The 20,917-nt window shown below is 61.1% G+C and overlaps 2 protein-coding genes across 9 annotated transcripts in view; one reads left to right on the top strand and one right to left on the bottom strand.

The window, feature by feature from the left end:
- Nucleotides 1-232: 232 nt before the first annotated feature.
- PRR7 (proline rich 7, synaptic) lies at nt 233-8,334 on the top strand. 3 transcript variants are annotated; one of them, XM_073355082.1, is made up of 3 exons: nt 233-416; nt 6,561-7,236; nt 7,637-8,334. In XM_073355082.1, the coding sequence occupies exons 2-3, from the start codon at nt 6,942-6,944 to the stop codon at nt 8,023-8,025; spliced, it is 684 nt and encodes a 227-aa protein (XP_073211183.1). In that variant the 5' UTR covers nt 233-416; nt 6,561-6,941; the 3' UTR covers nt 8,026-8,334. The 3 variants fall into 3 exon arrangements, 2 of the variants coding, with proteins under 2 accessions (XP_073211183.1, XP_073211182.1); XR_012160179.1 differs by lacking the exons at nt 233-416; nt 7,637-8,334 and adding exons at nt 2,192-4,948; nt 5,654-5,736 and having other exon boundaries at nt 6,561-6,649; XM_073355081.1 differs by lacking the exon at nt 233-416 and having other exon boundaries at nt 6,379-7,236.
- A 328-nt stretch (nt 8,335-8,662) lies between these two features.
- DBN1 (drebrin 1) overlaps nt 8,663-20,917 on the bottom strand; it is a 33,863-nt gene continuing 21,608 nt past the window's right edge. For 2 of the 6 annotated variants that reach the window (XM_073355075.1, XM_073355072.1), the window contains exons 8-15: nt 17,161-17,224; nt 16,779-16,841; nt 16,196-16,310; nt 12,779-12,916; nt 10,836-10,970; nt 10,170-10,744; nt 9,694-9,793; nt 8,663-9,573 (exon numbers count right to left, since the gene is read on the bottom strand). In XM_073355075.1, coding sequence (XP_073211176.1) covers nt 9,503-9,573; nt 9,694-9,793; nt 10,170-10,744; nt 10,836-10,970; nt 12,779-12,916; nt 16,196-16,310; nt 16,779-16,841; nt 17,161-17,224 — 1,261 coding nt within the window. In that variant the 3' untranslated portion in view covers nt 8,663-9,502. Of the gene's footprint in view, nt 9,574-9,693; nt 9,794-10,169; nt 10,745-10,835; nt 10,971-12,778; nt 12,920-16,195; nt 16,311-16,778; nt 16,842-17,160; nt 17,225-20,917 lie in introns of all 6 variants that reach the window. The other 4 variants (XM_073355073.1, XM_073355071.1, XM_073355076.1 and 1 more) reach the window with 3 other exon arrangements.

Consider the following 20,917-nt stretch of genomic DNA (forward strand, 5'->3'; position numbering starts at 1 on the left):
CGGGGGGGGCGGGGCGAGCCCGGACGCCTGGGTTCTAGCCCCAGAGCGCGGTGAGGGTCCCTGGGACCGGCAGGACACGCCAGGCAGGGGGCTCCCGGGCCGATTCCCGGGGGGCGCAGCCCCAGCCGGTTCCACCCCCAGCAGCGGGGGGGCTGGAGGGGCGGCCGGGGGAGGGGCCGGGGGCGGGGCGGGGCGGGAGCCGGGCGGGGCCGGGGAGCTCGCGAGCGAGAGCCGGGCAGAGCCGGGGAGCGCTCGGCAGACAAAGGGAGCCGGGCCGGGGCCGGGGCCGGGGCCTCCCTCCGTGGCGGGGCGCGGGGAAGCGGCCGCCGGGAGGGGCCCGGCCTGAGCGCGGGCTCGGCCCTCCACGTGCGCGGCCGCCCGGCGCAGGATCGGGGCCGCCGAGATCGGCGCATCCGGTAACTTGCGGGGGGGCAGCGGCGGCGGGGGGGGCCGAGCGCGCGCACCTGTCTGCGCGCGTGCCCGGCTGCGGAGGCGAAAGCAGCCGCCGCGCGTGCCCGGCTGGGGGCGGGCGCGCGGGGGCCCTGGAGAGCGCGGGGGCTGCACCGTGCACGAGCCGGGGGCGAGCGGGGCTGGGACACGGCCCCCCCCTGCGGCGGAGCGGGCTCGAGGGGTGCGGGGCAGAGCCCGGCCCCCCCCACGTGCTCGGCGCGGGAGCCCCTGCAGGGCGGCTGGAGCCGGGGTCCCGGGGGTCCCGCAGCCGGCTCTGGCCCGCCCCCGCCCCGCGCCAGGGGAGATGGAGCCGGGGCTCGGAACAGGCGCCAAGCGCGGCCCCGGGCTGCGCCCCCTCCCCGCGCGGGCTGGGCCCGGGGCCCGCTGCAGCTCGAGGCTCGCCCGGCGGCTCCGCACCCCGGCCCGCTTCTGTGCGCGCAGCCAGCCGGGCGGGCGAGCCCTGCAGAGTCCCGGGGCGCCAGGCCCCCCCCGCCCCCAATCCCGGGGCGCCAGGCTCCCCCCGCCCCCAATCCCGCGGCGCCAGGCCCCCCCGCCCCCAATCCCGCGGCGCCAGCCCTCCCCTGCAGTGCGCCCGGGCACCAGCGCCCCCCCACCCCCTTTGCCCTTGCAGGACCCCTGCCCTGGCCCCAGTGCGCCACCCGCCCAGCTGCTCGCACCGGTTTGGCTCCTGTTCCCTGCGAGCCCAGCCTGGTCATGGCTGTGGCTCTGGCTTTCCCCCCTTCCAGCCCAGCCTGACTGGGAGACATGCCCTCGGGGAAGGAGCTGCGTGGGCTGCATGCAGGGTATGAGAGTTAAGCTCTGTCCCGGGTCAGGCTTTACCCATTGCTACTTGGGTGCTGAGGCCCCCTCTCCCAGGCTGCTGCCCTGGAGGTGGTGGCGTAGCTGGGCAGGTACTGCTTCTTGTCCCTGGAGGGGGGCAGGGGAATGTAGGGCAGCTCCGTGCCCCTGCTTTCTGGCCAGCACCCGACAACCTGTTAGGGTCAGTACTGCTCCAAGTAGGGGCCGCCTTCTGTGGCCACAGCTCTGCCGGGTGCCAGAGTTCTCCCCTGAGCTCAGAGCCCAGCTGCGGTCTGACACACACAGATGTGCGTTTGCTGGTAGGGGACGTTTCCTCTGGAAATGCAAGGGAAAGATCTACGGGGGGGGAGGGGGGTCTCCCCTCTCAGCACTTTTCCTTGCAACTTGAAGGGAATCTCTTTCTTGCCCGGTGGTGGGGGCCTCAGATGCTAGACAGAAAGTATCTGGCCCAGTCTCTCCATCCCACTGGCTGCAGTTGCTCCCCTGAGATCAGGGCAGGTTCTGGGTTGGTGATGGCTGACTGTGTTAGAGGAGGGTCTGCCATTGCTTTGCACCTGGCACCCTGGGCAGGTCCCAGTGAGCCCCTCCTTCCATACATCATGACAGGTTTCAGAGGAGCAGCCGTGTTAGTCTGTATCCGCAAAAAGAAAAGGAGGACTTGTGGCACCTGAGAGACTAACCAATTTATTTGAGCATGAGCTTTCGTGAGCTACAGCTCACTTCCTCAGATGCATACTGTGGAAAATACAGTGAGGAGATTTATATACACACAGACCATGAAACAATAGAGTGGGAGGAGGTATTGTTTCATGGTCTCTGTGTGTATAATGTCTTCTGCAGTTTCCACTGCATGCATCCGATGAAGTGAGCTGTAGCTCACGAAAGCTTATGCTCAAATAAATTGGTTAGTCTCTAAGGTGCCACAAGTACTCCTTTCCTTCCATACAAGGACCTGCAGCCATGTGGCTTGTGGTGGCTTTTGGCATGCTCTCCCCAGGGCTGGCTGGCCTAGGACCTTACATGCCTTGGGGCTCTGGAGGAGGTTCCTTTCTCCAGTGCTAGGGAGGCTGCAGTGCCTGACCCTGGGGCGCGGATCGCTCTGGTCAGAGTCTTGATGCCAGTGGACGGTTAGAACCAGCTGTGCTTGAAGGAGCGGAGAACTTCCTCAACTGCTGGACCTAGAACAGAGCAAGAGGCCAGTCTTGCTGTGGAGCCCCCAGCGGCCCTGGGTGCAGCATGCAGTGGTTAATCATTGAAACACAGACAGCCTTAGTTCTACTCTGATTTTTATCCAGCTTCCAGACATTGGAGCTTGTTCTGCCTTTGTCTCGAGTAAAGCTCCCTCTCCCGTCAAATCTTTCTGCCATGTGGGAACTTGGACTGTGATCCATTCACCTCTTAACTTTCGCTGGTAAACTAAACAATTGATCCTCTGGCTCTCACCAGGCAGGGAATTGTGCTACTGGCTCTCTTTGGAACCTTTCCAAGTGTTCTCAGCATCCTTTTGGAAGGGCGGCCCCCAGAACTGGACACGGCATCTAGTAACAGTCTCGCTATGGCCGTCTGCAGAGATGACACCGCCTGCCTCGTCCTGCTGATAGTTACCAGCTAGAGAATATTTCAATAAGTTTGATGGATTCGAGTCGGCAGGGCCTGAGGAAATTCATCCTAGGGTACAAAGGAACTAGCAGATGCCATCTCAGAACCATTAGCAATTAATTATCTTGGAGAACTTAGGGGAGGGGTGAGGTCCCAGAGGACTGGAGAAGGGCACACAGGTAAAAAAGGGGAACAAAGGGGACCCAGGGAATTACAGACCAGTCAGCCTAACTTCAATACCTGGAAAGATACTGGAACAAACTATTACACCATCTGTTTGTGAGCACCTGAGGATAACAGGTTATAAGGAACAGCCAGTGTGGATTTGTCAAGAACCCATCTCATCTTCTTCTTTGACAGGGTCACTGGCCTAGCAGATGGGGGAAGCCGCAGATGTGAGGTCTTGATTTTAGCAGGGTTTGTGACAGTCCCACATGACATTCTCAGAAGCAAACTGGGGAAGTTCGGGCGAGATGGAATTACTAGAAGATGGGTGTCCAACTGGCTGAACAATTGTCCTCAATGAGGAGTTAGCGGCTCGCTGTCAAACTGGGACAGCGGAACTAGTGCAGGCATCGGTCCTGAGGCTGGTCCTAGTCACCATTTTCGTCCCTGACTTGGGTAACGGAGTGGGGAGGGTGCTTATAAAATCCACAGCTGACACCAAGCTAGGAGGGGTTGCAAGCATTTAGGAGGGCAGGATTAGAGTTCAAAATGACCCTGACAAATTAAAGAATTGGTCTAAAATCAATAAGATTAAATTAAATAAAGACAAGTGCAAAGTACTACATTTAGGAAGGAAAAATCAAACGTGCAGCTACAAAACGGGGAATAACTGGCCAAGTGATAGCCCTGCTGAAAAGGGTCTGGGGTTACAGTGGATCACAAATTGAACATGAGTCAACAATATGATGCAGCTGCAAAAAAAGGCTAATATCTCCCTGGTGGTGTATGAACAGGAGCGTCGTAGGTAAGCCAGGGGAGGTCACTGTCCCGCTCTGCTCAGCACTGGTGAGGCCCCAGCTGGAGTGTCCAGTTCTGGGTGCGGCACACTAGGAAAAATGTGGACCAATAGGAGGGAGTCCAGAAGAGAGCAACAAAAAATTGATCAAAGGTTTAGAAAGCCTGACCTATGAGGAATGGTTAAAACACCGGGCGTGTTTAGTCTTGACAAAAGAAACTGACTAAGGGGTGGGTACCTGATAAGTTTCCAGTTATGTGAAGGGCTGTTCGAAAGAGGATTGTGATCAGTTGTTCTCCATGTCACTGAAGGCAGGACAAGAAGCAATGGGCTTTGTCTGCAGCCAGGGAGATTGAGGTTAGATAATAGGAAAACTTCTTAACTCTCAGGGTGGTTAATCTGTGGAACAGGCATCTGGAGAGGTTGTGGAATCCCCATCATTGGAGGGTTTTAAGACCAGGTTGGACAAACACCTGCCAAGGCGGGTCCAGCTTTTCTTAGTCCTGCTTCAGTGTAGGGGGCTGGGCTCGGTGGCATGTCAATGTGGTTCCAGCCCTTCATTTCTGTAACGCGGTGATTCCTTGCTCATATAGCCAAGGATCACGTTTGCCCTCCTAGCGACAGCCCTGTGCTGGGTGCTCCCATTCAGCAGGTTTGTCATGAGCCCAAGTCCTGGTCTGCGTCGCTGCTTTCCAAGGTGCTGTCCCCCAGCCTGGGAGTGCGGCCAGTCCTCCAGGTTCCTGCGTGTAGGTGGGTTAAAGGAATGGGGCTGAGCCCACTTTACCATGTGATGCAAATCACTCTGCAGAACTGACCCGTCAGCAGTTATCACGCCAACAATTTTTGTCCTCTGCAAAATTAGAGCAACTGCTTTATCCTCAGCCAGATGATACTGACAGCCTTTGGCCAAAACCAGACCCCTGCCGGACCCCTCTAGAAACCAGATGTATGTAAAGGGCAGGCCACCTCCCCGCTGCCCTCTTATGGCCAGGGGTGGCTCTGCAGCACATGGCCTCGGTTTCCCCTTCGCAGGTTCCCAGGAATGCTCCATGGAGGCTTCCATGCAATACCAACCCCCTTCCTTGGGGACTGGTTCATTAACATAAAGCAAACCCAAAGGTAAGTCTCTGCTCCACCAGCCTCCCACGGGGAGCAGCACCTCCTCCCTGAGCTCTGGCTAGCTCCCAGCCTCTCCATTTGGCCCAATTTTTAGCCCTTCCCAGGTTCTGCTCAGTCTGTCCCTGTGAGCTTGGGGGTTGCACAGGCCTCCTTGCTGGGCCTGTGTTTCAGCTTCCCCAGCAGCGTCCTTCAGGTGCCTTATTCAGCAGTTCTCGGTCATTCTTCCCCTTCCCTCCTTGGGCTGAGAAGTCCAGACGGCACCCCTCCCCCGCTGCTGGCTCCCCTTTAGGGCCCAGGGGCTTCCTGTAAACCCAGTTGGGCACCAAGTAATCAGTCATGGGTGCGCCAGCCCCGCTCCCTCTTAAAGGGGCCAGTCACCCCGTGACAGCCTCTGGGGATGAAAATACCCCATTGATAAGTGTTTTTGGAATCTGTCAGCCAGTTTCTAGTCCATTTAATCTGTGCTTCATTAAGAACTAGCACTGTACGAATGCAATCAATTAATAATGTAATCGAGGACTGTGGGGCTACAGTTAAATGCCTTACAGAAATCTAACTGTCCTGTCAAGTTACCTTTACTAACTATGGTTGTAATCTCAAAACAATACCAAGTTTGTTTGACAAGACCTGTTTTCTGTGAAACTACGTGGATTGACATTAATTATGCTGCTCTCCTCTTTATTCTTTACTGATTGCATCCTGTAGCAGCTTTTCTATGATATTGCCCAGGATTAACATCAGACTAAGTGGCCGATAGTTACCCGGCTCATCTCATTTAAGCTAAAAGGGTATGTTGTGACAATATTCTTTTTTCCCCTTCTCTGAGACTTACCCATTGTCCAAGAATTATGAGATATTACCAATTACTCAGCTGTTCCTTAGCCAATTCTTTTACAACTCTTGAGTAAAAATTATCCGTTCTTGTCCCTTTAGAAGTGTTTCACTGAAGCAGTGGCTGCTGCTCTCTGGCCTGGTCAGGACCAGGCTGACAGGCCCTGTGGCATCATGGTGGATCCTGGGGTCCGAGGAAGCTGTTTAACCCAGCTCCTTCCAGTTCCCTTGCCTCCCTGGCTCCTTCGGTGAACCTTGAGAAGCAGACGGGGAGAGGAGCTCATCCTGACCCCAAGCAGACAGGGTCTGGGGCTGCCAGCTATAAGCAATGCCTCCCATTTCTAGAATCTTTCAGCTTGTTGTCATGCCAACCCCAGCCCTTCCCAGGAGGCTGGCAAGCCCGGTGCCCCCCTTCTCTTCACAATCCCTTTGGACCAGGCTCTGCTGGGCTTGGTGCCTTGGCCACCTTAGAGCACCAGCCTTGGTGTCTGGGGTAGGGCATGCACAAGGCATGGGACCCTGGCTACGGAGGGGGGTGGGAACATGCACGTGGGAACGCAGCCCTTAAATGAGCAGCTGGGGGTGGGGAAGGGGGCCTGGGCTAATGGGTGGCGGTCGGTATGGGGAGGAGAGGGACCCAGCCAGAGGGAATCCACACGGCTGTAGCCGGGAGCCGGCCTGGCCACCCTGAGCTGGGATCACTTACCTGTGGGTGAGTCACTAGGGGCACAGCGGTGTGGCCGTCATGCTCAGGTCAGTCGGTCTGTCTGTCTGTCTGCAGGGGGCACCGTCGGCTGCTCGGCACAGCGATGGGAAGGAGCTGGGCTGGGCGCTCTTGGTTTGGACGGGGCTACCCAGCCTGGCCTGCGGCTCTGCAGATCCCTGCGGCGGACGAGCCCCTCCGGAGTGCCCACCCCCCCCCGGGTCGTCCCTGCCTGGTGCCTGGGGAGCAGGGCAGGCCCTGACCCTCGCCCCCCGGCTCTGCCTCCCATCCGTCCCCAGCGCGGGGAGCAGGCGCCATGGCAACGGGTGCTGGCAGCGCGGGGGCAGCCCTGAGCCAGTGACAAGACGTCGGAGCTGGCACCTGGGCCCAGGCGATGGGCAGCGGGCGTGCGCTGCCTGCCTGCAGCTGAGGGGCGCCCCGGCCCCCGGCCCAGCCACCATGGCGATGTCCCAGGGCACCTACACCTTTCTCACCTGCTTCGCCGGCTTCTGGCTCATCTGGGGCCTCGTCGTGCTGCTCTGCTGCTTCTGCAGCTCCCTGCGGCGCCGTCTGAAGAGCCGGCAGGAGCAGCGGCTGCGGGAGCAGAACCTGCGTGCGCTGGAGATGGAGCCGCTGCACTACGAGGGCTTCTCGGGCAGCCCCCCCGGCATGGCCACAGCCATCCCCCCCCGGCTGCGCCTGGAGCCGCGCCACCCCCCCGCCCCGGCCCCCCGGCCCTGGAGCTACAGGCATGGTGAGGGCGGCTGGTGACCCGTGGTGCCAATTCCCTCGGCCCGGCCCATCCCCGCCAGGGCTTCCCAAGGCAGGGTAGCGGGCGCTGCTCACGCAGGCTCCAAGCCGGAGGCAGGGCCAGCCCCTCAGAGCCTCTCTGGCTCCAGCAGCCCCGTGCTGCCCCAATGGCCAATCCAGCAGGACCCCCGGCTGCCTGGCCCTGCTGAGGCCGCCGGGCCTGGCTGTGCTCGGGCCCAGGGCAGAGTGCCATATGGACACCCATCCTGCTGGCTGGAGCCCTGCAGTCCTCATAGAGGCTGCGGTTTAGGCCCCAACTACACATGGAAGAAGAGGGCGAGCCTGGGCCCCAGGGCTGATGCGGCCCCTGCACTCAGTGCTTGTCTATGCTGCTTGCCTTGCAGAGTCGGACCTGTCCAAGCCCCCGTGCTACGAGGAGGCGCTGCTCATGGCTGAGCCACCGCCGCCCTACAGCGAGGTGCTCATGGACACGCGGGGGCTCTACCGCAAGATCAACGCCCCATTCCTGAGCCACGAGCGCCCCGAGAAACAGGAGCAGCCCCCCAGCTACAAGCCCCTCTTCCTGGACCGAGGCTACAGCTCAGCCCTGCACCTGCCCAGCTCTGCCAGCCAGGGCCCCGCCTGCCCTGCCCTCTACTTGGAGGCTGAGCATGCCCAGCGCATGTTCCCCAGCTGGATGGACTCGGAGCTCAGTGGCAGGGACACGTATGAACCTGGAGCCTGGCACCTCCCTGTCTCCATGCCCTTGTTTGGCAGGACTACGGCGGTTTAGGGGCCTGCCAGGCAGAGCGCCACACTGGAGCCTGCATGGACTGGGGCTGGAGCAGGGCCTGCCTGGGCTCAAGCTGCCCCTTCTCCTTGGGAGCCGGCCCTGGGCCCCACCTCAGGGCTAGTGCAAACCCTGCCTGGACAATGTGAAGCGCTGCCTGCTGCGGCCAGTGTGTGAGGGGCTGGTCCCCATCTCGCCCCGTGGGCCCCTGCAGGCGCCCTTGGTGCTGACTGGGGCTCCGAGCAGGCCCTGCACTTGGCTTTTTCCTAGTTTGTTTGTTACAGTTTGAGAATAAAAGTTTGTGGCACCAGATTCATTCCAAGCAGGGCCAGGCTGCCTGGGCTGTGGGGGGGGAGGGAGACTCGGGGCAGGCTCCACCCTGCCCTCCACAAAGGGGCTTGGAGCGTCCCTCTCAGCAGGTGAGTCCAGCCCCACAGGGCTGGGCAGATCAGCCTGGATCCACTCTCCCCCAGGGCAGGCTGGGCCTCTGTCACAGCACAGGTGCCCGCTGACCCTGCAGGCTGCCGAGGCCCAGAGCCCAGGTCCTGCAGCCAGGGCTGGAGCAGGGTGGCCTCCCCCATGCACTCACCAGCCCAGCTCACTGCTGCTCCCACAGAAAGCAGCCAGGCTCAGCCCAGGCCAGGGTGGAGGCTTTATTTATTAACATACATTAGCACGTTGCCAATACACAATTTGTGCTTTCAAAAAAACCAGTTACTGTACTTGAGAAAGGGACCAAGCAAGGGGGGGACAAAGCGGGGGGGCACAGGAGGGCTCACAGTCTGGGGGATCGCCACAGTCTCCTACTGAGACTGGCAGGGTCCTTGCAGCTGAGACAGCCTCAGGCAGGGAGGGAGAGGCAGCCTGGCACTAACTCTCTCCCAGCCCCCACCGTAGGGGTGCTTAACACCTGCAGGGGGAACACCTTCCCCTCGGGGGCGGGGCTCTGCTGCACAAGCACCTTGGGGCGCCTCTGAAGTGAGGGGGCTGCAGCCAGCCAGAGCCGCACCCACACAGGGCCATTTTATTGCCATATTTATTTTTAATTCGTGCAAAGTTCTCAGGGCTCTGGGCAGAGCCGGCGGGCAAGAGGCAAATGAGGCCCCTGCCCCATGCACAGAGCACCAGCTGCCCAGCCTCCCTCAGGGCACCAGGGCAGGGGAGCTGAGGGGCACGGAGAAATATATAAGCTCAATGCAAAGAGGCAGGAGCGGCGGGGTGGGGAAGCAGGGAGCTACCAGGGGAGGGGGGCGGGCGTACCCACATGGCTCCTAGTGAGACAACTTTTAAAAAAGAGAGAGAGAGGAAAGCTGTAAAAGTTGCCCTGGGAGGGCAGGGGTGCCGCGTGGCTGGCCCATCCAGCCGGGCCCAGGGGCACACGCAGACGGAGAGGGATGGGGCTGGGCCCCTCATGGCCGTCTTGCACTGCTGGGATCTCACGGTGGCGGTCCCGGGGGTCTGACACGCACAGGGCCCAGCCTTAGACGCTGCCCCCAAAGCTCTCCTCGTCCTCAGGCACCGGGTCGGCATCCCAGCAGGTGATGTCGATCTCTGTGGGAGAGTCGGACACGTTAGCACCAGGCGGCCCAGTGACCCCCCGCACCCCTTCCCGAGGGGGAGCAACGCAGGGCTTTGGGCTGCCCCCCACATGCAGAGGGCTGTCCCACTCACCGGGGGGCTTGGCGTAGAACACAGCAGGAGGAGTTTTGGCAGAAGTCTCCACCTGGCCAAACTCTTCATCCTGAGACTGGCTGAAGTAGCCCTCGCTGGCCTGGAAAGGAGAACGGAGCCGCCATCAGCAGCAGCCACGGAGGAGCCCAGAGCAGAGTGACCAGCCGGCGGGACAGTGGTTCCAGCTGGCCCTTTACCACCTGGCCACAGCCCAGGACTTGCCAGCACAGGGAGGTGAGCAGGGCCCTGCATGCAGCTCCAGGACACCCCTCCCACTGCCACTGCTGCAGGCTCAAGCTGGGCTCTGCAGCCGGGAAGGCCCAGGAGCCAGAGCCCACCCGCCAAGGGGTCCACAGGGCGTGGAGGACAGAGCCGGGACTTCAGTGGGTATGGGGCAGGCGCCCCAGGGAGCCTCTTGCCTGACCAGGTTGGGGGAAGGGGCTCCAGGTGCAGCAGGAACCTGGTGCCCAGCTCACCTGCACCCCTTCCTTCTGGGCCATCTCCCCGTTGGTCAGCAGCTGGGGCTCGGGGGCCTGCTGCCCGCTGGCAGCCTCCTGTAGGGCATGCTGGTAGCTGAGCGTCATCTGGTGTGGCCCCTCCATGGCAATGAGGCTGGCCGGCTCCTCGTCCTGCTCCGCGTCGCAGAAGGTGGCCGGTGGCTCGGGCAGCTCGTCGAAGTTCAGCAGGTTGTCGTCAGGGGGGCCGGGGGTCGCAGGAGTGCCTGGGGGCACGTCCACCTCCACCTCCACCAGGAGGGGCGCGGGGGGCCCTGGCGATGCGGCGGTGGCCAGCTCCCAGGCAGCGGGTGGGGTGATGCTGTCATTCTGCCACAGGTCGATAAGGCTCTCGGGGCCGGGGGGCCGCGTGGGGCCCGAGGACTCCTCTGCGGGCAGCACGGCCACGGGGAACAGCAGCGGCTCTCTGGGCTCCAGGAACACAAGGTCCTCGGTGGGGCCCAGCCCGCCCCCCCGTGCCGCTGTCCACGCAGGGTCCCCGGGCGGCTCGTCTGCTGTCGGCGGTGCCAGCATCTCGCTGCTGGGTCCGGGCGAGTCTGCACGGAGGGGGAGAGAGCGCATCAGAGTCCAGCCCCAGCTCCCGCCTGCCCTCTGGGGAGGGGCACCCTGGGCTCCCCTGCACCCCACCTTTCCGCGGGGCCTGCTGCGTCACTTCGTCCAGAGCCCTCTCGATCTGCTCCCCGACAGGCGTGGAGGCCGGGCTGGAGTCACAGGGGCTGCAGCCCACGGCCGAGGCCTTTCTGTGAGCGTCCGACTGGCTGCCTGCGAACGAGCGAGACGGAAGCTGAAGGGGCCCCAGGCCGACCCCTCGCCAGCCAGTGCGTTGGCACATGTACAAATAAGCAGGCCCCTCGTTTGCATGCACCCCTCCCACCGTCAGCCCGCCCTGCCGTTCCCTTCTGCCGCCAAGAGTCCCTGGGGGTGCCTCCTCCCGTAAGGCACCTGCTGGGCACCCTGCTTGCCCACTGGGGCCTGCAGCCGGGTGAGGGGCAAAGGCCTGGCAGAGCACAGGCCCCAGGGTGGTTGAGCACTGGCCTGAGAGCAGGACGCTCCAGGCAGGCGGCTGGGGCCCCAGGGCGACGGGGCCAGCCCTTGAGGTTCACAGACATGGGCAGGGTCGCTCCCCCACGCCCCAAGGCTCCCCAGACAGCCAGGCAGGAATTCAGGCCCCAGGCCTACAGTCACACCCCCGCCAGAGCTAGAAACCCCATGGGAACAGGGCCCAGCACCTAGCACACGCCAGGCCATAGAGCCCCCTCCCCTTCACCAGGCCACGGGGGCAGGACTGCAGCAGGAGTAGGCCCCCCAATGGGACAGGGGCGATTCTGCTCCCACTTGACCCAGTCGCCACTTTAGGGAGACATTTTAAATATTTATTCTACGGAAGCCAGCCTCTCGGCACGCCCCAGCCCCCTGGCCCCCAGCATGCCCCAGCCTCTTGGCCCCAGCCACGCCCCCCTTCCCCCAGCACGCCCCATCCACCCAGCATGCCCCAGCTGGTGTCTGTGACGAAGTGGGACTGTTCTTAATGTTTCCTCTGAATAGTGTGGGGGTGCCTCAGTTTCCCCTATGCAGTTCTTACGTCTCTAGGTGGTGGGGTAAGGGTGTATGATCCTTGCAGAGCCCTAGAGGGCAGATGTATGCAGGGGTCTGGACACAGAGAATGGCCAACACCCTGTTTCCTGACAACAGATGGCCTGGGCCCTTCCCCCCCCTGCAAGGTGAGAGCTAAAGGGCTGGAGAACAAAGGAATCCGGTGACCTCCTGGCCCGGGAAAGGAACAAAGCCCAGAGGCGGAGGGGCTGGAGGGAGTTTCAGTTTGGGGCTGGCCCGGACATGGAGTGAAGTGCAGATGGGGTTGTCTGGCTCACTGCCCCCCAAAATGGACCTAGCTGAGGGGTCCTGTTCTCTGCACCTGCAAGCTCTGTTTTAGACCATGTTCCTGTCATCTAATAAACCTCTGTTTTACTGGCTGGCTGAGAGTCACGTCTGACTGCGAAGTTGGGGGGCAGGACCCTCTGCCTTCCCCAGGAGCCCCGCATGAGCGGTCTCGCTGTGGGAAGCGCATGGAGGGGCAGAGAGGATGCTGAATGCTTCAAGGTCAGACCCAGGAAGGTGGAAGCTGTGTGAGCTTTGTGTCCTGAAGACAGGCTGCTCACAGAAAGGAGACTGCCCCAGAGTCCTGACTGGCTTCGCAGGGAGCATTTCCACAGCATCACCCGGGGATTCCGTGACAACTGGCGGCAGCGGTGGGATGTACTGCCTAGGGGAAACTGAGGCACCCCCACACTATTCAGAGAACATTAAAAACAGTCCCACTTCGTCACAGTGTCTGTGAGAAAGGAGGTTTCTGGCCTTCCCATTTGGTCCCCGCAGCTGCTTTCTCCTCCCATCTCCCTCACCAAACCTCTAGTGCCCTGCAGCTGCCACCTTCCTCTGCAGTGATCACATGCAGGGGGGCGGCAAGGGGGGGGATGGGGCCTCGGGGCAGGGGCAGGATGGGGCCTCCCCAATGCGCTCTCCCCCCAGCAGGGCGGGGCCTGGGCACTCGCCCGGGCACTGCTACCTACATGGGAAGAAGGAGGAGAGGTTTGGTGTGCGGTGGCAGGTGGCATAGGGGAAGGGGGTCCGCGGGGGGGAGGAAGAGGAGGAGGAGGAGGAAGGCGGCCCACTGTCAGGTGTCTTTATGAAAGGACAGTGCAGACGACCTGCTGAGAGAAAGACAGACAGACGCACGGAGACAGAGAAAGCAAAGAGAACAGTCAGTCTCCCAGGTCTAGTGCCCAGCCCGCCCTCCAGTGCCACCATGAACGGGGAGGAGCAGTGTGGGCGGAGCTGCACCCCGGGGGGGGCGGGGGCAGATCAAGGGCATTGAGGGGACGGGGGGAGCAGGGACAGGGGGGGACGAGGGACGGATGCCTGCACTTCTCTCTTGACCGCATCAGCCCTGGCTCCCTGTGGTCAGTAGCACAACCCTGCGTGGCAGGAACAGGACAGGACGCTGCACCCAGCCACTAGCACATGGGGCACCGGCCCCATGACCCCACAAGCTCCAGGCAGAAGGGGGCAGCGACCAGCTCAGCCTGGCAGCTCCAGACAGACATGTCCCCTTGTCCTGCCCTGAGAAAACCCGCAGGAGCGGGCATATCTCCAACCCTGGAGCCCATCAGCAGGTCAGAATGGCCCCCCAAGAGGCACATCCCAAGCCCAGCCCATCCCTGGGCAGCCTGGACTCCCCAAACCCTTCCCCATCTGCTCAGCCCTGCTCAGGGCAGCGCTGCCCACCCCCAATTCCCCACCTAGCATGGGTGGCCAACATCGTAATGTCTGAAAACTGGACCCCTCCGCCCCACCTCTTTCCCCAGGCCCCGCCCCTGCTCTGCCTCTTCCCCAGGCCCCGCCCCTGCTCCGCCTCTTCCTGTGAGGCCCCACCTTTTCCCCCAGACTCTGCCCCTGCTCCGCCCCTTCCTCCAGACCCCGCCCCTGCCCTGCCTCTTCTCTGCCTCTCCCCTTGAGGCCCCACCCCCCCACTCCTCTCCCCCTCTCACTTGCTCCTCTCCACCCTCAACTCCAGCGTGAGCAGCCCCAAAGGACTTGCAAAGCCCAGCTCCAGCAGGCTGCCCGGGAGTGCAGGTCACAAGAGTGCTGCGGCTGGACTGGAGCAGCCAGGCAGCCCCGCTGGGGAGCGAGGCATGGCCCTCCTGCCTGGCAGCCCCCCACCTCCCTCCGCTCTGCCTGCCCAGCAGCCACCTTCCCTCCCCACCCTGGGGCTGCCTGAGAGCGTGGCCAGGAGAAGCACTGGCTAGCAGGGCAGCTTGCATCCCGTCCCTCCCAGGGAACGTTCCATGCCCCTGGGAGCCCCTCACCCCACTCGCTGTGGGCCCCCCACTCTGTTCACTGCCACAGCCCTGCAAACCTTGCTCCTCAAAGGGGCTGCCACGGCCCGAGCCGGTGCACCAGGGCTGGGCGACAGGCTGCCACTTCCCCCCGCCCACAGTAACCAGACTTTTAGTGTCCAGTCAGGACATCCAACTGGACACTGCCCGGTTCCCTTTTCAGTCAAAAACCGAACACCTGGGAACTTTACTCCTAGCCCGGCACCCACACTGCATCAACGCCCTTGAGGGGAGCGGGGGGCTGGCTGGAAGGGACTGGCCCAACACACACAGCCAGGCCCGGCCCGGCCCAACACCCACAGCCAGGCCCCACCCCCCAATTCACTCCCCTGCCCCCCCAATGCCCACAGCCAGGCCCTACCCCCCCCAACGTACGTCCCTGACCCCCCAACACCCACAGCCAGGCCCTACCCCCCCAACGCCCACAGCCAGGCTCTGCTACCTCAACCCCCTCAACGTACGTCCCTGCCCCCTCAACGTACGTCCCTGCCCCCTCAACGTACGTCCCTGCCCCCTCAACGCCCACAGCCAGGCCCTACCCCCTAATGCACCCTCCCACCTCCCAACACCCATAGCCAGGGACCCCCCACAACACATACAGCTGCCCCTCAACATCCACAACTAGGCCCCACCCCCAAACGTACGTCCCTGACCCCCCAACGCCCACAGCCAGGCCCTACCCCCCCCAGCGTACGTCCCTGACCCCCCAATGCCCGCAGCCAAGCCCTACCCCCCCAACGTACGTCCCTGACCCCCCAAAGCCCGCAGCCAGGCCCTACCCCCCCAACGTACGTCCCTGACCCCCCAAAGCCCGCAGCCAGGCCCTGCCCCCCCAACGTACGTCCCTGGCCCCCCAACGCCCGCAGCCAGGCCCTGCCCCCCCAACGTACGTCCCTGGCCCCCCAACGCCCGCAGCCAGGCCCTGCCCCCGCAACGTACGTCCCTGGCCCCCCAACGCCCGCAGCCAGGCCCTGCCCCCGCAACGTACGTCCCTGGCCCCCCAACGCCCGCAGCCAGGCCCTGCCCCCCCAACGTACGTCCCTGGCCCCCCAACGCCCGCAGCCAGGCCCTGCCCCCCCAACGTACGTCCCTGGCCCCCCAACGCCCGCAGCCAGGCCCTGCCCCCCCAACGCCCACAGCCAGGCTCTGCTACCTCAACCCCCTCAACGTACGTCCCTGCCCCCTCAACGTACGTCCCTGCCCCCTCAACGCCCACAGCCAGGCCCTACCCCCTAATGCACCCTCCCACCTCCCAACACCCATAGCCAGGGACCCCCCACAACACATACAGCTGCCCCTCAACATCCACAACTAGGCCCCACCCCCAAACGTACGTCCCTGACCCCCCAACGCCCACAGCCAGGCCCTACCTCCCCAACGCACATCCCTGACCCCCCAACGCCCACAGCCAGGCCCTACCCCCCCAGCGTACGTCCCTGACCCCCCAACGCCCGCAGCCAGGCCCTGCCCCCCCAACGTACGTCCCTGGCCCCCCCAACGCCCGCAGCCAGGCCCTGCCCCCCCAACGTACGTCCCTGGCCCCCCAACGCCCGCAGCCAGGCCCTGCCCCCCCAACGTACGTCCCTGGCCCCCCAACGCCCGCAGCCAGGCCCTGCCCCCCCAACGTACGTCCCTGGCCCCCCAACGCCCGCAGCCAGGCCCTGCCCCCCCAACGTACGTCCCTGGCCCCCCAACGCCCGCAGCCAGGCCCTGCCCCCCCAACGTACGTCCCTGGCCCCCCAACGCCCGCAGCCAGGCCCTGCCCCCCCAGCGTACGTCCCTGGCCCCCCAAAGCCCGCAGCCAGGCCCTACCCCCCCAGCGTACGTCCCTGACCCCCCAAAGCCCGCAGCCAGGCCCTACCCCCCCAACGTACGTCCCTGGCCCCCCCAACGCCCGCAGCCAGGCCCTGCCCCCCCAACGTACGTCCCTGGCCCCCCCAATGCCCGCAGCCAGGCCCTGCCCCCCCAACGTACGTCCCTGACCCCCCAAAGCCCGCAGCCAGGCACCTCCTCAACATCTGCCTGCTGCCCTTCCCTGCCCACAGCCTGGCCCCACCACGAATGCCTGCGCCTGCCCCCCCAGCCCCGCACCTGTCCTCTGGCTGAAGGGGGATGTGGCTTCGGAGCTGCCCGAGGCCACTCGCTCCTGCTGCTTGAAGAACTCGCGGGGGTTGTCGGGGCGGCGCGCGATGATGGCAGCAGCTTCCTGCCAAGGCAGAGACGGAGCCGTGAGTGTCCTACCACAGCGCCCCCAGCCCCCCACCACGCCCCTGTCCTGCCGTGAGCCCCCCACCCCCTGCCCCAGCCCTGTCCTGCCTGGACCCCTCCTCCCCCAGGCACCACCTGAGCCTGTCCCCATTCCCCACCCCACCACCCCAACCCTGCCTGGCCCTGCCACCCATGCCCCCACCACTGCAGCCCGAGCCCCATCATCCATGGCCCAAGCCCCAGCCCACCATCCACACCCCACTGCACTGTGCCCCACTCTGCTCACCCCACCATCTGTGGCCAGCCCCGCGGGCCGCCCGCCACCCTGCCATCCATGCCCCACCCTCTGAACCCTCCCCACCATGGCCTGCTTCAGTCCCACCCCAGCCCCCCACCCTGCCGAACCCACAGCTGCCCTGCCATGGCCTGGCTCTGCCCGGCCCCATGGCCACCCAGCTCCGCTTACCTCCACTTCCGACTCCGACTTCTTCAGCTCCTGCCCGTTCTCTGCCCCGGGCTGCTGCTCACCCTGGGGAGAGAGGCAGCATCAACCCCCGACTGCAGCCCCCAGCCCTGGCAGAGCTGCCCCGGCAGGGCCCCTCCGAGAAGCACCGGGGGATCCCAGGCCCCCCCGCTGTGGTGGCAGAGAGGCAGGGGCCTCCGGAGGGCAGGGCCCCTTCCAAGGCTTCATCTGCAACGAAAGAGGGGCTGGGGCAACGACCCGCCAGGACTGTGGGGGCCGGGGCTCAGCCCTGGCACAAATTAAGCAACAGTCCCTGCCCCAGGTAGTGGAGCTGGGGCCCGGGGAGGGGGGCTGGGGCACGCGGGGAGCCCAGGACGTCACTTACGAAGATGGACTGTTCCTGCAAGCGCTGCCTGGCCTCCTCCGCCTCCAGAGTCTGCTGCTTCCGCCTGCCATGACAGCCAGCGAGGGGGCCTGAGCGGCTGCTGGGGGCAGCCCCCAGACCCACCCCCAACAGTGCACCAGCCAGCACGGTGTGCCCTACCCCACACAGCCCCCAGACCCGCCCCATGCATCCCCCAGCCACACCCTGCCCCACCACCCCCACAGTCCGTCCACAGCATGCCCTGTCCCCCCACAATGCGCCCTCCCCCCCCATGCTCCATCCATGCTGCACCCTGCCCCACGCAGCCCCCAGCCCCGCCCCCAACAATGCACGAGCCAGCACGCCGTGCCCCGCCCCACGCAGCCCCCAGCCCCAGCTCTCCACACCACGCCCCCCAAGTGCCATCCATGCCGTGGCCTGCCCCCCCACCCCCAGCCACGCCCTGCCGTGCCACCCCCACGCTCCATCCACGCCACCATGATTTCAGCTATTTAAATCTGAAATTTCACTGTGTTGTAACTGTAGGGGTCCTGACCAAAAAAGGAGGTGTGGGGGGGATGTCGCAAGGTTACTGGGGGGGGGGCGGGGGAAGAGGGTGGCCACTCTGCTACCCTTACGTTTGTGCTGCTGCTGGGACTGCCTTCAGAGCTGGGCACCCGGCTGGCAGCCACCCCTCTCCAGCCACCCAGCTCTGAAGGCAGCGCAGAAGAAAGAATCATTGAATATCGGGGTTGGAAGGGACCTCAGGAGGTCATCTAGTCCCACCCCCTGCCCAGAGCAGGACCCATCCCAACTAAATCATCCCAGCCAGGGCTTTGTAAAGCCTGAGCTTAGAAACCTCAAAGGAAGGAGATTCTACCACCTCCCTAGGTAACGCATTCCAGTGCTTCACCACCCTCCTAGTGAAAAAGTTTTTCCTAATATCCAACCTAAATCTCCGCCACTGCAACTTGAGACCATTACTCCTCATTCTGTCATCTGCTACCACTGAGAACAGTCTAGCTCCATCCTCTTTGGAACCCCCTTTCAGGTAGTTGAAAGCAGCTATCAAATCCCCCCTCATTCTTCTCTTCCACAGACTAAACAATCCCAGTTCCCTCAGCCTCTCCTCATAACTCATGTGTTCCAGTCCCCTCATCATTTTTGTTGCCCTCCGCTGGACGCTTTCCAATGTTTCCACATCCTTCTTGTAGTGTGGGGCCCAAAACTTGACAGTACTCCAGATGAGGCCTCACCAGTGTCGTATAGAGGGGAACGATCACGTCCCTCAATCTGCTGGCAATGCCCCTACATATACATCCCAAAATGCCATTCGCCTTCTTGGCAACAAGGGCACACTGTTGACTCATATCCAGCTTCTCGTCCACTGTAACCCTTAGGTCCTTTTCTGCAGAACTGCTGCCAAGCCATTAGGTCCCTAGTCTGTAGCGGTGCATGGGATTCTTCTGTCCTAAGTGCAGGACTCTGCGCTTGTCCTTGTTGCACCTCATCAGATTTCTTTTGGCCCAATCCTCTAATTTGTCTAGGTCCCTCTTATCCTATCCCTACCCTCCAGCATATTTACCACTCCTCCCAGTTTAGCATCATCTGCAAACTTGCTGAGGGTGCAGTCCACGCCATCTTCCAGATCATTTATGAAGATATTGAACAAAACCAGCCCCAGGACCAACCCTTGGGGCACTCCACTTGATACCGGCTGCCAACTAGACATGGAGCCATTGATCACTACCTGTTAAGCCTGACAATCTAGCCAGCTTTCTATCCACCTTATAGTCCATTCATCCAGCCCATACTTCTTTAACGTGCTGGCAAGAATACTGTGGGAGACGGTGTCAAAAGCTTTGCTAAAGTCAAGGAATAACATGTCCACCGCTTTCCCTTCATCCACAGAGCCAGTTATCTCGTCACAGAAGGCAATTAGATTAGTCAGGCATGACTTGCCCTTGGTGAATCCATGCTGACTGTTCCTGATCACTTTCCTCTCCTCTAAGGGCTTCAGAATTGATTCCTTGAGGACCTGCTCCATGATTTTTCCAGGGACTGAGGTGAGGCTGACTGGCCTGTAGTTCCCAGGATCCTCCTTCTTCCCTTTTTTAAAGATGGGCACTAAATTAGCCTTTTTCCAGTCGTCCAGGACCTCCCCCGATTGCCTGGAGTTTTCAAAGATAATGGCCAATGGCTCTGCAATCACATCCGCCAACTCTTTTAGCACTCTCGGATGCAGCGCATCCGGCCCCATGGACTTGTGCTCGTCCAGCTTTTCTAAATAGTCCTGAACCACTTCTTTCTCCACAGAGGGCTGGGTCACCTCCTCCCCATGCTGTGCTGCCCAGTGCAGCAGTCTGGGAGCTGACCTTGTTCGTGAAGACAGAGCCAAAAAAGCGTTGAGTACATTAGCTTTTTCCACATCCTCTGTCACTACAAGGGTGGCAATACCACGATTAGGCCTCAACTGGAATATTATGTCCAGTTCTGGGCGCCACATTTCAGGAAGGATGTGGACAAACTGGAGAAAGAGTCCAGAGAAGACCAACAAAAATGATGAAAGGTCGAGAAAACATGACCGATGAGGGAAGACTGAAAAAACTGGGTTTGTTTAGTCTGGAGAAGAGAAGACTGAGAGGGGACGTGATAACAGTTTTCAAGTACATAAAAGTTTGTTATAAGGAGGAGGAATAAGAATTGTTCTCCTTAACCTCTGAGGACAGGACAAGAAGCAATGGGCTTCAATTGCAGCAAGGGTGGTTTAGGTTGGACATTAGGAAAAACTTCCCGTCAGAGTGGTTAAGCACTGGAATAAATTGTCTAGGGAGGTTGTGGAATCTCCATCATTGGAGATTTTTAAGAGCAGGTTAGACAAACACCTGTCAGGGGTGGTCTAGATAATACTTAGTCCTGCCATGAGTGCAGGGGACTAGACTAGATGACCTCGCGAGGCCCCTTCCAGTTCTGATTCTATAATACTAGTGTTTTCCCATTGACCGAGCGTGGGAATAAAACTGGGAGAAAAAGGGTTCCCGCCATATGCAAAAGCTATTTAAGGCAGGGGAGTGACATCATCGTGGTTTGTTCTTCACTGACTTCCTGCCCAGGAAAGAAGACTGCTGGAAACACCTGAGAACAAAAAGACTGGACTAGGGGAGAAGGGCTGAGCCCAGACTAGAGGGCGTCTGGCCTACGAAAGGAATAACTGGAGTTTTAAGCTGCAAGCAAGTGCAGCTTATCTTCAAGAATCTTTGCAATCTGCCTAAAACAACATTTAGGGTGAGAATTTGCTACATATGTCCAATTTCTTTAGTACATTAAGCTTAGATTGCATTTTGGTTTATTTGCTAGGAAATCTGCTTTGATCTGTTTGCTATCCCTTATAATCACTTAAAATTAGGGCTTGCAAGCGATTAAAAAAATTAATCACGCACTTAATAGCACTGTTAAACAGTAACAGAATACCATTTAAATATTTCTGGATGTTTTCTACACTTTCAAATATATTGACTTCAATTACAACACAGAATACGAAGTGTATAGTGCTCACTTTGTATTTATTTTTTATTACAAATATTTGCACTGTGAAAAAAGAAATAGTATTTTTCAATTCACCTAATATAAGTCCTGTAGGGCAATCTCTTGACAATTAAAGTTGAACTTACAAATGTAGACTTATGGACCAAAAATAACTGCACTCAAACAAAACAATGCAAAACTTTAGGGCCTACAAGTCCACTCAGTCCTATTTCTTGTTCAGCCAATCGCTCAG

This window comes from Lepidochelys kempii, chromosome 8 (genome assembly GCF_965140265.1).
Source record: "Lepidochelys kempii isolate rLepKem1 chromosome 8, rLepKem1.hap2, whole genome shotgun sequence".
In the NCBI taxonomy this organism is placed as follows: Eukaryota; Metazoa; Chordata; order Testudines; family Cheloniidae; genus Lepidochelys; species Lepidochelys kempii.